The sequence below is a fragment of the Polyodon spathula genome, chromosome 23, assembly GCF_017654505.1.
Source record: "Polyodon spathula isolate WHYD16114869_AA chromosome 23, ASM1765450v1, whole genome shotgun sequence".
Lineage (NCBI taxonomy): Eukaryota > Metazoa > Chordata > Actinopteri > Acipenseriformes > Polyodontidae > Polyodon > Polyodon spathula.
The window spans coordinates 17824193-17840653 of record NC_054556.1 but is presented as its reverse complement, the minus strand read 5'-3'; the positions used below and the strand labels follow the sequence as shown (position 1 = coordinate 17840653).

At 39.0% G+C, this 16461-nt stretch overlaps 1 protein-coding gene across 1 annotated transcript; it reads right to left on the bottom strand.

Moving 5' to 3' along the window:
* Positions 1-3657: 3657 nt before the first annotated feature.
* LOC121297904 (zinc finger protein 883-like) lies at positions 3658-15365 on the bottom strand. Its single transcript, XM_041224532.1, has 2 exons — positions 15326-15365; positions 3658-5774 (listed from the first exon to the last, which is right to left on the bottom strand). The coding sequence occupies exon 2, from the start codon at positions 5738-5740 to the stop codon at positions 4244-4246; it is 1497 nt and encodes a 498-aa protein (XP_041080466.1). The 5' UTR covers positions 5741-5774; positions 15326-15365; the 3' UTR covers positions 3658-4243.
* Positions 15366-16461: the final 1096 nt, after the last annotated feature.

Sequence of the window (16461 nt, the reverse complement as noted above, 5' to 3'; positions counted from 1 at the left end):
CTTTTTAGAATACTCGAGGAGTCTTGTGTCATTATGCATGTCCTACAATAATCCCCCCCCCCATTCGTTGCTGCACGAGACCCCTTTCTTAAACAGCTACTTGGTTCGACACAACTAAATAACTTGCATCCGAGGGACAGTAACTTGCCTGAATTACGCAACTACAAAATTTGGACTCCTGATCTCTGAACTGGTCCTGGTCCTTCGGTCTCCGGGCTGGTCCTGGTCTGCTGGGCTTCCTCTGGGCTGGTTCTGGTCCGCTGGGCTCCCTCTGGGCTGGTCCTGGTCCGCTGGGCTCCCTCTGGGCTGGTCCTGGTCCGCTGGGCTCCCTCTGGACTTGTCCTGGTCTGCTGGGCTCCCTCTGGGCTGGCCCTGATCCCTGGGCTGGTCCTGGTCCGCTGGGCTCCCTCTGGGCTGGTCCTGGTCCCTGGGCTGGTCCTGGTCTGCTGGGCTCCCTCTGGGCATGTCCTGGTCCACTGGGCTCCCTCTGGGCTGGCCCTGGTCCCCTGATCCCCTGGTCTCTGGGCTGGCCCTGATCCCTGGGCTGGTCCTGGTCCACTGCGCTCCCTCTGGGCTGGTCCTGGTCCGCTGCGCTCCCTCTGGGCTGGTCCTGGTCTGCTGCGCTCCCTCTGGGCTGGTCCTGGTCCACTGTGCTCCCTCTGGGCTGGTCCTGGTCTGCTGTGCTCCCTCTGGGCTGGCCCTGATCCCTGGGCTGGTCCTGGTCCACTGCGCTCCCTCCGGGCTGGTCCTGGTCTGCTGCGCTCCCTCTGGGCTGGTCCTGGTCCACTGCGCTCCCTCTGGGCTGGTCCTGGTTCGCTGAACACCCTTTGGAAAATCAGATCCCCCATGTAGGCCTACATTATATAGCTACTTACGTCAATTAGTTTCTCAGTTGGGGTATTAGGCCTACATGGGGTATTTCAGTAATTTCCTAAGTGGAATAATATAATATACACAATGACGATTGCAAATGATTGTACTTTCTCTCTGGAAACTTTATATATATATATATATATATAGGTAGCCCATTTGGAGAGGAGGATCGGATTTTCAGAACACCGGCCGGGTTTATGAAGTGTATAAGCAATGTCCAATCAAGGTATTTTCTTGGCACAGGTTTGTTGCTTTTGGTTATAGCATTAGAATACATAGTTCAAAGACACTTGCTCACAGTACCCCATGGTAATGGTCTCTCTCCTTAGTCCCCACACACAACTTAACCCAAAGCATTTCAGCAGCCACGTCACAGTGTGTAAGATCTTCCAGGTAAAGCTACAGTAGCATTAGCTGCGCAGTACAAAACAGTTCCAACTAAACTTTTTTTGTTTTGTTTTGTTTTAATTCTAACAAGTAATAATTAAGAACCTGATTCTGCTAAAACAAGAACTTCAATATTTGTATCTGTGGTAGACACATTAAAACATAACACATAAAACATAATTAATACATTTGCCTCAGTCTCCACTAAATATCTTCGTATCCCTGAATAGATAATTGTCTACAAATATGCAAAAACATTTTAATGAGCAGTCTGTCCCACAAGTGCTGTGGTAAACGGAATATGATCTACTTGCTAAAAATGCAGAATGACTAGAAATGTTTTCTTCATTTTTCCCTGAAAAATAGGTTTCTGGCTAAAGACTGCAAGGACAACACTACATTGAATATTGTGCCAGTCTTGACAGTCATCACTCAGGAAAATAGTGTTTGAGTTAAATAGAAAACAAATGCTCCACATGGCCATTCAGCATTGTGGTACGTTAATCATATTTAAGGTACAACAGAAGCATATTTTAAAGAGGAGATGAATATTGATTCAGAGATACTAATTTATTCAGAAAGTACAGGGTGAGGAAAGATGGGCAGTAAAATTGTCACCCCCAGTTGTTCTGTAAATCAGTTGTTGTTGACATGATTTGTGTTGGTACTTTGTTTGCCATTATCTTGTGAATAATGGTCCAAAAGGCAAAGAAATGCACACCTGCACAGAATGTTTCCTTTCCAGTGCTAAAAACAAGAAAGGGAGTTGTTTCAATCACAAGCCACAGCTCCTCTACGCTTTACAACCAGTGAGTTGTTTTTGACACAGGAGAAACAGTGTATTATTTGTCTACTATAATTAGTGTGGTGTTTTGGTACTAATAGGATTCCTTTTTTATAGGAATGATTAAAATAAAGAGTGGAATGAAATCTCAATCAAGCACACTCAAGAAACAGGAACATTTTTAAAAAGTTTTATTAATACAAGCTAAACGATGACAGAAATCATTAATATATTGGCCAACTAATAATACATTAAATCAGTATTAAAGATAACAGCTCATAACAAAGTAAAGGTCTGATTACACTGGGAGCAGTAAGCGGTAAACTGTGCAGCAAAAAATATATAATCTATTGTTCTGACTGGGTGCAATTACACTGAGCATGGAACGGAAAACCGCACGGCCTAGGAACCAGAGCGGCAAATTTCCATCGAAACTAATCAACAGAAGTGTTATGCGACGTTATCTGCACTATGTAGTGAGAGATGGCAAACAAAAGACTGGTTTTCAAGGTGCAAAAATGCCCTCAACTGTATGCTATGACCCGTCCAGATCATAAGCATACGCTAAAGAAGCAAGACACCTGGAACACCATTCTGGCCAAACTAGACATTAGCATTTGAAGAGCAACAGAAAACATACCCTATTTAGCATACTGTATGCCACAGACCTCCAAGCAAAACACTTCAAAGTTTCAATTGCACTGGCGACGGGAAACCTTGTGGTATATGTAAATATATTATCACATGTTAACGTTGAGAAAAAATTAATTTGATGAAGGATGTCAAGAAATAAAGGGTAAATATATCTGTGTAAATACATATAGTGTAATTGCACCCATTCAAAACAATAGATTATATTTTTTTGCCGCAGTTTACTGCTTTACTAGCTCTCTACATCTGCAATGCGAGTGTAGTCTGCACTTTAAAAACTACATTACTGACATATCACAGAGCAATGTAAAGAACTGCTCCACTATTTTTAAGTCATAAACAAACTTTTTAATCTCGAACACCTTCACAGGTAGCAATCAGTCACTTGTAGCAGCTGGACGGACAATTAAGCTTGCCACATCACTTGCTCTCAGTTAAACAGTATACAATAAATCAGTCCCCTAGGCTAACACATTTAAAAAGCAGTAATTGGCTAATAGGAAGTGTGAGGCCTCTAGAATTTCAGAAAGCAGCTTGGTACCTCAGTAACCAACCACTGCTTTGCAATGTCTTTAAGTAGAATGCAGCAAGGTGACAGTGGAGGTGCAAAATTGATGTATCCACAAGGAATGTCATAACGTGAAAAAAAATCTAATCTACATTAACTAATAAAACCATGGGACCAGCAAAATGATACCAATGAGATTACACCGTGTAACAAATTATTTATTTTTTTTGTTCCTGGGTAGTGTTATTTCCTAATTGCTTATGCCTCAAAAGTACAGAAAATGGCTATTATTCCCCACAGACTTTGCTTTTGTGACCAGGACAGTGATATTTCAAAATATCACTATTTCCAATGGGAAAACAGGCAAATGTGTGTCTTTTCCTTCACATAAAGTCAGAAAAAAACTACATATGAATCCAAATTAACATGTATTTATACTAAATTAATACAAAAATGGCAACAAAATATTTAGAAGTGAGTAGTTTTTCAAGATTATTTGTACCGTAAATCTCATTATACCAATTATTCCAATACCTAAACATACATAATTACAGTTAACAATACCTAACTATACACAAAATATATATTCTGGAACCAACTCTGGATCTTCATTGAGACACCATGAAGCCATTTGCAGCCAGGGCAGCTGAACAAATATAATGCATGTCAATCATGAACAAGTCCAGAACAAAGTTTAAATTGAAGTTCATTCTTATTGGTATTAAGGAATGTGTAGTGTGCTGTGCTGGAATGATTCTCCTTGTTGAAATAGTATTTTATTGTATTAGTTTGTCATGTTCAGCTTTTGAACCTGTGATTAATCAGCTGAATGAGGTACCAGAAATACTGTAATGTGTGGGTTCTGAGGAGCAAAGGGAATCTTCTCTGAGCTTGTCATGTGTAGGAATGCCCCCACAAGTGATTCATGGATCATCTTTCAATAAAGTGTGTGCAACATGCTCTCTGCTCCTGTGGACTTTGCTACAGTACAGGGGCAGGGCTCTCTTCTGTGTGAATGTGCTGGTGTTTTTCAAGTTCTGCTAAACTAGTGCATCTCTTCTCACATTCAGTATAGTTGTATGGCTTCTAATCTGTTTGAGTTCGCTGGTGATATTTAAGGTGGGCTGGTCGACAGAAACTCTTCTCTCATTTACTAGATATGGTCTCTTTCCTGTGTGAATTTGATGGTGTTTTTTAAGGACCTCTGCGCGAGTGAAACTCTTTCCACATTCCATACAGTGATGAGGTTTCTCTCCTGTGTGTGTTTTCTGGTGTCTTTTAAGGGAACTTGAGTCAATAAAACTCCTACCACATATAGTACAGTTATAAGGTCTAACTCCTGTGTGAATTCGCTGGTGTGTTTGAAGGTTTCTGAGCTGACTGAAACTCTTCCCACAGTCATTACAATGATATGGCTTCTCCCCTGTGTGAATTCTAGAATGATTTTTAAGTTTTGATAACTGACTGAAACTCTTTCCACATACGGCACAAAGATGCGGTTTGACTCCTGTGTGAATCTGTTGGTGATCTTTAAAGTGTGATAAGCGAATAAAACCTTTACCACATTCAGTACAGAGATATTTTTTTTCTCTTGTGTGAGTTTGCTGGTGACTTTTAAGGGTTCCTAAGTTATAGAAACTCTTCTCGCATACAGTACAGCGGTATGATCTTTCTCTTGTGTGAGTTTGCTGGTGTGCTTTAAGGGATGCCAAGTCATAAAATGTCTTCTCACATTCAGAACAGTGACGTGGTTGAATTCCTTTGTGAATTTGCTGGTGTTTTTTAAGACAGCCAGAGTCCCTAAAACTCTTCCCACATTCACAACAATGATATGGTTTCTCATCTGTGTGAGTTTGCTGGTGATATTTAAGGTGTTTTGATTGTCTGAAACACTTTCCACTTTCAGTACAGTGATAAGGTTTCTCTCCTCTGTGAATTTTCTGGTGTACTTTAAATTGGGATGACTGACTGAAACTCTTCCCACAAACTGTATAATTATATGGTTTCTCACCTGTGTTAATTTGCTGGTGGGATGATGGACTGAAACGCTTCCTATTTTCATTACAGTGATGAGGTTTCTGTCTGGTGTGCATTCTTTGGTGCCCTATAAGGCCACCTATCTGTCTAAAACTCTTCTCACATTCACCACATTGATAAGGTCTTTCTCCTGTGTGAATTCGCTTGTGTACTTTAAGGTGTCCAGAGCGACTGAAACTCCTCCCACATTCGTTACAGTGGTATGGTTTCTCTCTTGTGTGAATTCTCTGGTGCTCTTTAAGACGTCCTGAGCGAGCAAAACTCTTTCCACATGCATTACAGGCATACTTTTTTCCCACTATACCAAGTTCCTGCTGAATTGAACCTGGGTCAGTCCCTTCTTCAGTATTAGTATATATGCACTCTTTTCCTATGTTTAATATAGGTTCAAGCTCTGGTACTGCAGGTTTATCGTGGACAGGTTCTAAGACAGGGAGCTCCTCTTTAATGTGGACAGGTTCCAGGACTGACTCTTCCTCTTTAATGTGGACAGGTTCCATCTTTGATCCTCATTAAGATGTCAATTTGTCTACCCTGACAAAGAAAAACAAAGTAGAATCTTTACAACATCTACAGTAAAATTAACCTATTTATAACTGAGTAATTCACACATTTATACATATAAACAGGTACACCACATTATGAATTTATCAATATTGCAAACCAGAAATCAATCTCACCCAAGTCTGTCTTGACTTTAATTGATTTACCCTTTCAAAGAGATCCAGGCAACCATAAAAGGAAAATAGTTTATCGTAATCAGTTCACTGCACATTTATATCAAGCATAGGGGCTTGATGTGCACATTGCTGACACATGATTATTTTATTGTATTATTTCTAAAATGGCTGACCTAGACATATCTTTGTGTATTGTCATAGGGACCAGTCTCCTCAAGAGATGGTGTGGCAGCCTGACACCCTGCACATGGCATTGAGGGTGGTCTTGTATTTTGTTTGGTTTTCTTTTGTTTGTTTTTGAAAATTGAAAACATGCCAGATGCTCTGTGCGAGACTTGATTTGTCAGCTGTGTAATGTGTGAGGCTTGATTTGTCAGCTGTGTAATGTGTGACATGATTTATCAGCTGGGTAATGTGTGAGGCTTGATTTATTAGCTGGGTAATGTTGGAGGCTTGATTTGTCAACTGTGTAATGTGTGAGGCTTGATTTATCAGCTGGGTAATGGGTGATAAAAGGGAGCCTCTGACACACTCCCAGGCTGAGAGTCAGAACAAGCTTGTTCGAGCTATGGAACAGAACAAAGCCCTTCTCCGCTAAGTAAGAAGAAAGGAACAAACAGAAGCAACGATCTGATCACTGGGTGTGGATCAGGTTAATGAATCCTCCTGCACTGGACAGGGACAAGTTTTGGGACTTTTAATCCCATAAGTATAGGAGTGTGTCAGCGAGTCCTCTCTATAGCGACATCAGCGCTAGCCATAGTCATGGCACCTTTTGTTTTTAGTTTTGCAGTGTTTTGTTTTGCACTTGTTTGTTCCAGTTTTTACTCTTTTATGCTGTTATGCTGTATTTTTGCTTGTGAATAAATTCTGGGTGTTTCATTGTTTCTCTGTCCCTCAATTGCTCATAGCAGATTCCCACACCCATATTACACATGGATACAAATACAGTTTTGCCCTATCTCGAATCATCCATGACATAGGCAGCCATTTTCAAAGAAGCATCATTAGCTTCCTGAGGAATTCAAAGATAAGTTTTTACAATTTCGTACCAGCTTGGACAGATCGGAAAGGCTGATCAGACCCCCATATTTTTCCACATGCTAAGCAGTACCACAGATCACAAATTAGGAGAAAAACAGGTGTGAGTAATCAGGACTGGAAATTAGGCAGCACAGAACTGTAATGCTCAGTGTGATAGCAGACAAACTGCCTCCATATGCGTAATTGAGTTTGTATCTTTGTAAATGCAGATTTATTTGAGGTTTTATTTTTTCCTCAAATTGAGGGTGAGAAATGTGGACTGTGTCTTAAATTCGAACGGTATAAAAAAATTCCAGGACATATCTTTGTTTTTCAGTTACTGTTATATTTGCAAAAGCTTATTTCACGGTCTAAAAACAGGTATTTCAAGATCATTAATGACTAAACATGATATTTATTAAAGCAGAAAAAATAGCCTTGTCACTTTGAAAACTGATCATTTTCTCTAGCGTTATTCAACAAACGTTCCTACATTTTTAAACGCTTGGCTGTTTTGACTATACAAAATGAAATCATTAGTATCTGTGGATCCTGGATTCAAACAAAACTGGTCAGTGATATACAGCAGTGTGGCCCATTCTCAATTCTTGCTGACGAAGCCACCGATTCAAGCAACAAAGAGCACAAGTTTTTTGGCTCAGAAGAGATGCTCCAGAAGAATGATTTTGGACATTAGCAGCATGGCATTATGCAGATGTTTGGACACGTACGGATTATTATACAATGACCAAATACATTCAGATCAGCAATGTGGGATAGTTTATGTTTTATTTTTCATGTAGTGCTTAAGTACCCTTTAAAACATTTTTTGGAAGTTTTCATTTCAGATATGTTTAAGTTATATGACAACTGACTGCAAAAAAGATCTGATCTTTTTTTTTTTTTTTTTTTTTTTGTTTGATAAAATCTAAAATTTTGTTTGACCACCCTACCCTTATTGTAGAATCTGCAGACGGGCAGATGCAGCTCAAGGAGGAAACACCTCAAATCTCTTTAGCCACCTCAAGGAGCGTCATCCCATAATTTACACAGATAATTAAAAAACAGTAAGTTGAATGACAGCAGTGTTTTATTAAAAGATGTGCTTGCAGGTATGGTTTGGTATGGCAGATCTCCAGCACAAGTGCATAGGAACAATAGCAGTGAACGTAAGAGTGCTTTTCCTTAAAGTGTTTACAGACAGAAAATCATTTGAAATGTTTTGGGTCACTTGCATATGGGTAAATTAAATGAGGACACGCAATCTCTTCTTTATATCATATTATATTATTATATCACTGTTGAGTTTATTTCAACAGTATGGTACGAGTTTGAATAAAAAGCAGTAGTCTGGGGTGCGTTCAATAGCCAGAATGCTACAGAACATTCTGCAACGTTTTCTATTGAACGCCCTGTCTCTGTAACGTTAGCTGACACTCTCAGGAGTTGACTCTGTGGGCGTGTCAAAATGGCGAAGGTGAACTACCAGTGTGCCAAGTACGGTCTCATTTGACCAAAACAACTGTGTTAAGTACATTATTGTCTATGCTTGTGGTTATTGTTAATGTGTAAATCTTGTTTGCTTTAAAAAAGTGATATTTTTCATGTTTCCACACGTACAAGAAGTAAACAGTTATGTTTTGTAATGGCTGCAATATTCTCTGCTGAGTATACTGTCATGTAAGCATGATGCTGTCTATCTTCCAGAAACTCCTGCAAAACTAACCTCATTGCAACTTTGTCTGCCATTTTTGAAAATGTTCGCTAACATGTCATTCAATAGGACTTAACTTCCACCTCGTAGCGCCACAAAAAAGCTCTCTGCTTACTGAACGCAGCTGTTTTCTTTAGTATTCATTTATACAGAAACACACGCATTCAGATGAAAGGAAAACAACATGTACATTTAAATTGAAATGTTAAGACACGATTTGTCACATAAGACTGTCCTTGTAAAAAATATATTGCAAAATGACAAATCGACACAAAAGCTGAGAAGCACATGCACATTTACAAAAGTATAGTTTTTTTGTTCCAGTTTGTATTATTGACTTCCATGAACCCATAGCCCTAACTAAGTAAAAGAGAGGTTTCAGTTTTATGAAACAATAACACATCCTTTCTTAGTGTGTTGCAGATTTGGAATTCTGTACTGGATAATACTAATAGGTCAAATTTTCTGAGAGAAATGGTCATGTTGTACAATAAAGTACAGGTTATTAACTGCAGATGAGTGTCTATTTGCATGATATTATGATAAGCGTGGTATTTTTTGGTAAGGTTATTATACCATGGATACCGTCCCACCCCTACTATGGACTGCGTCAAAGGAAGTGGAGTCCAAATCTAAAGCCAGTGGATTTTACTATTCAGTGATGAATTTTGAATTCATCATGGCATGAACAGTGGCACGAGAATGTCTAGCCTTTACTAGTGGCATCACCGCCAAGTTACAGAGATCTTCACTGGATATGACCACTGCCTACAGTGTTGTGGATATTAAATCCAAAATATTAGATGCAACAGCAAACACTGATTTTCACCATGCAGCCTGGTTTACTTCAGCAAGTAGTCTGGCTGAGAAGATTGGAACAGTCATTACCCAGCCTAGAATTTGTGGGACAGACACACAAAAGCAGAAACACCACAAGAATATTTTAAAAGGTCTGCCACAATTCCTTTCCTAGATCAACTCATCTCTGAATTAGACAGCAGATTTTTCCATGGCCAGGAGTGACCCATAAAGGGTTTCTCATTAATAACCAGTCTGAAGTGTGAAAGGTAGAAAGACGAATCCAAGCAATTGTGCCACAAACATCATCTTCCAGCACTGTCCAACCTTGAGGCTGAGCTAATACTCTGGGAGTACAGCTGGCTTAAAGTTGACAGACAAGGCTTTAAAAGACCAGGTACTGAATCAGACACATTAAAGGCCTGTGATTCAGTGATGTACCCCAACATCAGCAAGGCACTTAAGGTCTTGGGTTCCTTCCCTGTGCAACATGAGAGTGTGAGAGATCAGTGTCAGCAGTCAGGAGGCTTAAGACATACATGAGAGGTACCATGAGTAATGAAAGATTGACAGGTTTGGCCCTCATGCATGTCCATTATGACATGGACGTCAATTTAGAACACACAACTGATATGTTTGCAAGACGCCATCCAAACATCTGGAATTAATCAACATCCTTGAGTACAAGGAAAGCTAAGCAGGAAGAATGTAAAGACAGATACATTTTCCTATTTGAATAACGAAGTATTGCTTGTAGATTTACTCTTAGTATGTTACTTAAATTTTTTGAAAATAATCTGTGGAGTGGGGTCACAGGGGACCTTTAATGTAACTGGAAGAATTTAGTGAACCAGTCAAGCTACAAGGCTAGATACACCACTGTCTATATTCTTGTGTTGGCTATACCGTGTGAAATGAGTTGAGTTGCTTCACTCATGAGTCGATGCATTTTTTGCACAAAAAAGTGACAAGCACACAGCATACCTTTTGTTATGCGTAATAATTTCACAAGAATGCCAATATTAAATCTACCCATTACCTTTTGTTTCAAAGCATGTTGGGTTTGGTAAAACCAAAAAAAGTATGGGAATATTATATAAAAAATAAGCTTTAAACTTAAATTAGTCAGGATTTGTGAGCAATTTAAATGTTTTGCTTTGGACATCAAATATTAACAGTAATGAGCAACCGTAGTTCAGAAAGAAATAACTTGTTAAAATATAGTACTTTTTTATTATTACAATGTTAAAGGGGCATCTGACGTGGATGCAGGCATGTTCTTTTCAGTTGTTAAAAACTCAAGTCCTTTGCATTTATTTTTATTTTTTTAAATAATCGGAAGTATTCTAATTTGAATGCAAGTTGCCTTTTTGATTCAGTACTATGTACAACAGTGTTTTTAGTTATTTGATCTTTTGTTCTTTATTTTGAAAAATAAAACATCAATGCATCGGTTATCGTTGATAAATGCTTATAGATAATCAAATAAGAAATCAGGCTGCCGATTGCACCACTTGGCAAAAGCATTTGAAAGTGGAATATAACCGTGTGCGATTACCATGGTCACTTTTATAAGGCTGCAAGATTGTATTAGAAGTTTCAAATGCTCATGTTACTAAAAACATACATTCATCCTGGATGATGTAATACAGACATAAGGAACACAAAGAGCAGAGTTATCATGTGTATAACCCATATTAAACAGACTTGCAAGCAAATATTGAGAACAAAAGAGGCAAAATCAGGATTAACTTAATTCACTTCATGTGGCTCTTTCTGTGATCGCAAGGGTCTGGTCTAGCACGCTACAGTGGGTACTAAACTTGATTTAGTTTAAGTGATGATCTCAATCAGCTAATCGACTGTCAGTATGCTGCAATTAGGATTGGCAATCGTACCAGTGTTAGTCCAAGCAAGTGGATCAAATCACTTAATCAAGGGGCCTCAATCTGCTGCGCCATCTGGGGTCCGCCATCATTTTATCAGGTTTTAATAGATTGCTAGTTTTATAATTGCATTTACAACATTACACACAACTGCAATACAATTCATTTGAAGGAAGACCTTTGTTAATGCACTTTGTTATATTTTAATTAAGTGTGCCGTGACTAAGGCAGGAGACCTTTTAACCCTTTGCGGTCCTATGTGACCAGGTCCGACATTACAATTTTTCCTTTACAGTCCGATATCATCAAAAAGAAAGTCAAACACAGGTCCCTAGTCGTTTTTTCTCCGGAAAAAGCTGAGAAAAGCTTTCAATGGCCGAGAGAGGCTAGTAGATGCCGAAAAAACGTCAGCAAATCTGAGCAATATGCATACTCCCTTCACCAGAGACATAACAAAAAAGAAAGCTGCTTCCACATCCAGCACTCAAAGAAAGCTGCTTCCACATCCAGCACTCAAAGAAAGCTGCTTCCACATCCAGCACTCAAAGAAAGCTGCTTCCACATCCAGCACTCAAAGAAAGCTGCTTCCACATCCAGCACTCAAAGAAAGCTGCTTCCACATCCAGCACTCAAAGAAAATTGCTGACATTTGCCAAGCTTTTTGAGATGTTACAGTAATAAAATAATGACTTGGATAGCATTATTGAGGAGTTTGGTGATAAAACCAGTGATCAGAAGATGATTTATCTGTATGCATGACTATGAAGAGATATGTGATAAATACAGAGAACAAGGAGTGGGGCAGGGCTGGAGATGCAGTACTGGGTGTCCTGTTGATATGCAGTGCCTTTTAAACCTGTTTTACTGTGAAAAAAAAAACCTTTAAACAGCGTGTTTAAAATAAACAGCTTGTGTGAAAATAAATTGGGCCCAACGTGCCTGACAGGCGCTGAATAAATGGACTGCAAAGGGTTAAACCACATGTATTGCTCATTACGCATGGCTTTAAATGAGCGTTAGGTGCAAAGCCACAACGGGCTTCAAAATATTGCTTCGTGAAGATATAGCCTTTTTTGGGGGTGGTGGGCATGTTGCATCCATCCTTGCAATGCTGTTCAGGTTCTCATCCATATTGTTTTTTGTGTTTGAAATGACGTAGTGAAAGTGAACAGTAACATTAATAAGGTGACTGTACTTGCAGCATTTGAAGATAAAGGTCTAATGTCCATGACGCAGGCTTACTGTTCTTTTCTTCCTTACACTGTATTACCCATCGTAGGGGCTGAGTATTCCATTTAAACCTTTCTACCACTGTTACGTTTAATTTCAGTAGATATTTCCCAGGTATATTACTATATAGAAAGTTCTGAAAAGTTAAAATGCACCTGCCTGTTTAACCTCATTGCAGTAAAACCATAAATCCACTAAATTAAAAGGATTCCTTACTTCTTTTTCGTCAGTTTATCGTTAAGTATACGGAAAATTACAAAGCGGTGTGTAATTCAATATGTTAACATAACCGAATTCAGCACGTTTCATTCGATTTATGAAGCAGAATTAGTTAATTCTATAGTGTGAAGCAAAACATTTGGCCACTGCTGTATGCATAAAAATGTGTCCTCACTGTTTCAAGATAGATTGTAAATCACATTCTGGCAAATACTAATGTACTTACTCTTGTAATTATGACTCATTCTATTCTTGAAATTCCAACACTCATGGTCACCCTTTGGTCACACATTATCATAGACCAGCCCATAAGGAAACAACAGCTTTTAAATGAGGGAACGATGAATAAATACATAACTGACATTGTGCATCATACCTATTACACCACCAACTCGATATATCACGGGTGTCAGGGTCCAATATAAATCTGCTATCTATCAGGGGCAACGATATAGCGAGAGACCGACAGAAAAACAAATAGGCTGACAAATACTGAACAACCACTGTACAATAAGACTGTATCCACAGACATGCACTGAACTTCCATTGCTATGCTGATGTTACCCAGCTATAAGTGTCCCTAAACCCAGGAATTTCTTCTGCCTGGGTGTTATTAGCTACTTGCCTTACAGACTTCACAGAATTTTCTAATGTTGAATTCAGATAAAACCGAGGTTATGCTAGTGGGCTCACAGAACCAACTAAAAGGAAATGTGGGTTTACATGAGCTCGAACCTTGCAGTCTCTCATCAAAGAGCTACCTGAGCTATCATTTGAGACTCATATTAGGGAAGTTACTAAAGTATCTTTTTACCATTTAAGAAATAGAGCCAAACTTAGATCTATTCTTTCTGAATCTGATGCCAAGAGACTATTGCATGCCTTTGTTTCATCCAGGATTATTGTAATGCACTTTTTTTCTGGCGTCCCAAAGCGTGTGGTATCCCGCTTGCAGCTTGTTCAGAATACCGCCACTAGAATTCTAACCAAAACCGGGAAAAGTGAACATATTACCCCTGTTTTGGCCTCTCTACACTGGTTTCCTGTGCAATATTAAATTTTAAGATTTTGCTGTTAACTTACAAGGCCCTGAATGGATTAGCACCTAGTTATTTGCAGGAGTTACTGACCCTGTATCTTCCAAACCACACAGGATGAGGGGCTGCTGGTTACTCTTAGGGTCAACAAAAGCAGCATGGGAGGAAGGGCTTTTTCTTGTAGAGCTCCTAAATTATGGAATGCTCTGCCTTTGTTTGTCAGGGAAGCTGGGACCATTACAGTTTTCAAGTCAAGACTAAAAAAGCACTATAAAATGGCTTTCTTATCTTAGTGGGTAACTTAGTGTAACTTTAAAATTGCTACTTTTGTATTGTGCAAGCTGTTATTTAAACATGTTATTTAAATGGTTTGATTGTGGCAGGTGTATGTGTGACATGCTATACAAATGTATTGTGGTTTGCTCCTTTTTTCTGCTATGTGCTGTACAGTGCTTTGTGATACTTTTGTATAAAAAGCGCTATATAAATGCAATAAAAAAATATATAGATTTTCTTGTTTTTTGGCCATCTTCCCTAATAAAAACTTCTGTAAAAGCCATCTTCCCAATAAAAACTAATAGAAAGCAGTGACACAAGTAACTTGACAGTGTTTCTTGGCCATCTTCCCTGAGAAATACTTTTGTAAAACATCTTCCCAATAAAAATATTTTTTTCCTCCTACCTTGCCTCATAAAACAATGTATAATACCCATCTTCCCAGCAAACAAGCTAGCATATTACTACAAAATAATCGAAAAATAAAAATAAACGAAATAAAAAAACAAAAAAGTTATACCCATGTTCGTAGTTAAAATAGCTCGAAAAACAGTGATTTCAGTAGCTGTAGTGTTCTTTGGCATTTATAGAAACGAGGCACTGCCATCTAGAGTAGGGGCGGTTTATTGCAGGCAATCAGCCATCTTTTTAGTAGGACCCTAATTTAAAGTATTCGTGTGTGCGTCTGTGTAGCTGCCATAGTACACAAAACGATCATGTCCAATGGGATCTTTTTCAGCAAAGATAAAAGGTAGATTTTCTGACTGAGGTCAAGTAACTGCAGTTCAATATAAATTATTATACAGAGAGAATTATAATAATAATAATAACAACAACAATAATAATAATAATAATAATAATAATAATAATAATAATAATAATAATAATAATAATAATGGTCTCGAGTACGGTGTTTTGTTTTTTTGTGTGTTTGTTTTTTGTGTGAGTGTTTTGTGCGTACTACACCTGTACAATCTAAAAAATCACATCCCTCTCACTGGAAATAATAATAATCACAACAATAATAATACTTCTAAAACGTTTAACTTTATTACAATGGAAACAACGCGTTACATATTGCTTGACGTAGCGTCGCAAATCCAAGTGAAGGCTTAGCTATGATCACATAACTGTAAATTAATCAACGAAACAGAGCAATTACAACAGTCCAGAAGATTTAAAGCAATAATTCATCAATGTTCCACTGCAAACTGCTACTCACCAGCTCGCGTCCTGCAGAAGCAGCAATAAACGAGGCGTTTTGTTAATTACCGGAAAGACAACACGTTCTCCAACATTTCCTGAGGCCAGACTGTACACGGAAGGAGTCCGCATCACGTGATGAGGTATGATTTGTATTTAATTTTATTTTTTTTTTTTAATTTGTAATGTAGTCGGTACTACATAAGGGACGATATGCACCTTTATATAATAGGTTGTGAGATATCTGTTTCCTGATTGGCTGATAGGCATTCTAAGCATTTGAATTATTACAGTACAACCACGGGTAAAAAGCCACTTCAGCAATTTAATAACAAATAAGCAATACCATACAAAGTGTATTATTTGCTACTAGTCTTTTAAATAGTTATTTTACACAATGCGAAAGCAGTATATATGTTTTATGCAGTGGTGTAGTCCTAAATCTGAAAGTACCGGAATGCCAATGAAATAAAGATTTTCTTGAACAAAAATGATATAAATTCACATTCCCTTTCAATTCGAAGATGGCCACGATCACATCGTTATGGGATATATGCCTGCCTATTATTAGGTGTCACTGAGCTCTTTCTATCAAAGCTGCCGATAGGCCCCCTCCCCTCAGTGACCCCTTCGGTCATGCCAGAGGGTACTTAACCGTCACGCAGGTGAGTTGCTGCTGGTTCCCCTGCACTTCGTGCTGAAAGCTGGCTCTGCCGCTTTCCCAGAATCAGTAGCTCTAAGCCGTAGCCTTTTTTCTCTGTTTCCTTCTATCCAGCACCTGCTCGCTCCACGTGTCAGGCTGCTTTTCTTTGTCTGTCGTCTTTCGGTAAAGATATTAAGAACAGTGTGTGTTTTCACCCTTTCTTACTTGGGAGAGCACGCATCCCCGTGCTTGCGTTGAGGACTAGCTGCAACGCAGCTGCGTACTTCTCACCGAGGCTTGCCCCATTGTTGAGTTGCAAGATACGTAGGCTGCATCGGCCTTCACCACGTGTGTAGGCCTTACAATCAGACAGACAGTGTGCTCTCCCCCGTCTGTTCTGCGTATATCTATTATTACAATATTGTATTGATTTACTGTGTTGTACAAAGGCAATCGGCCACCATGGCTTCGGCCCTGTTCCCCTGTTGTACGCTACGCGCTGCTCAGGTGTG

What these genes read in the sequence shown, in the direction of transcription:
- LOC121297904 (XM_041224532.1), bottom strand. Translation starts at nt 5,740, where the DNA reads ATGGAACCTGTCCACATTAAAGAGGAAGAGTCAGTCCTGGAACCTGTC.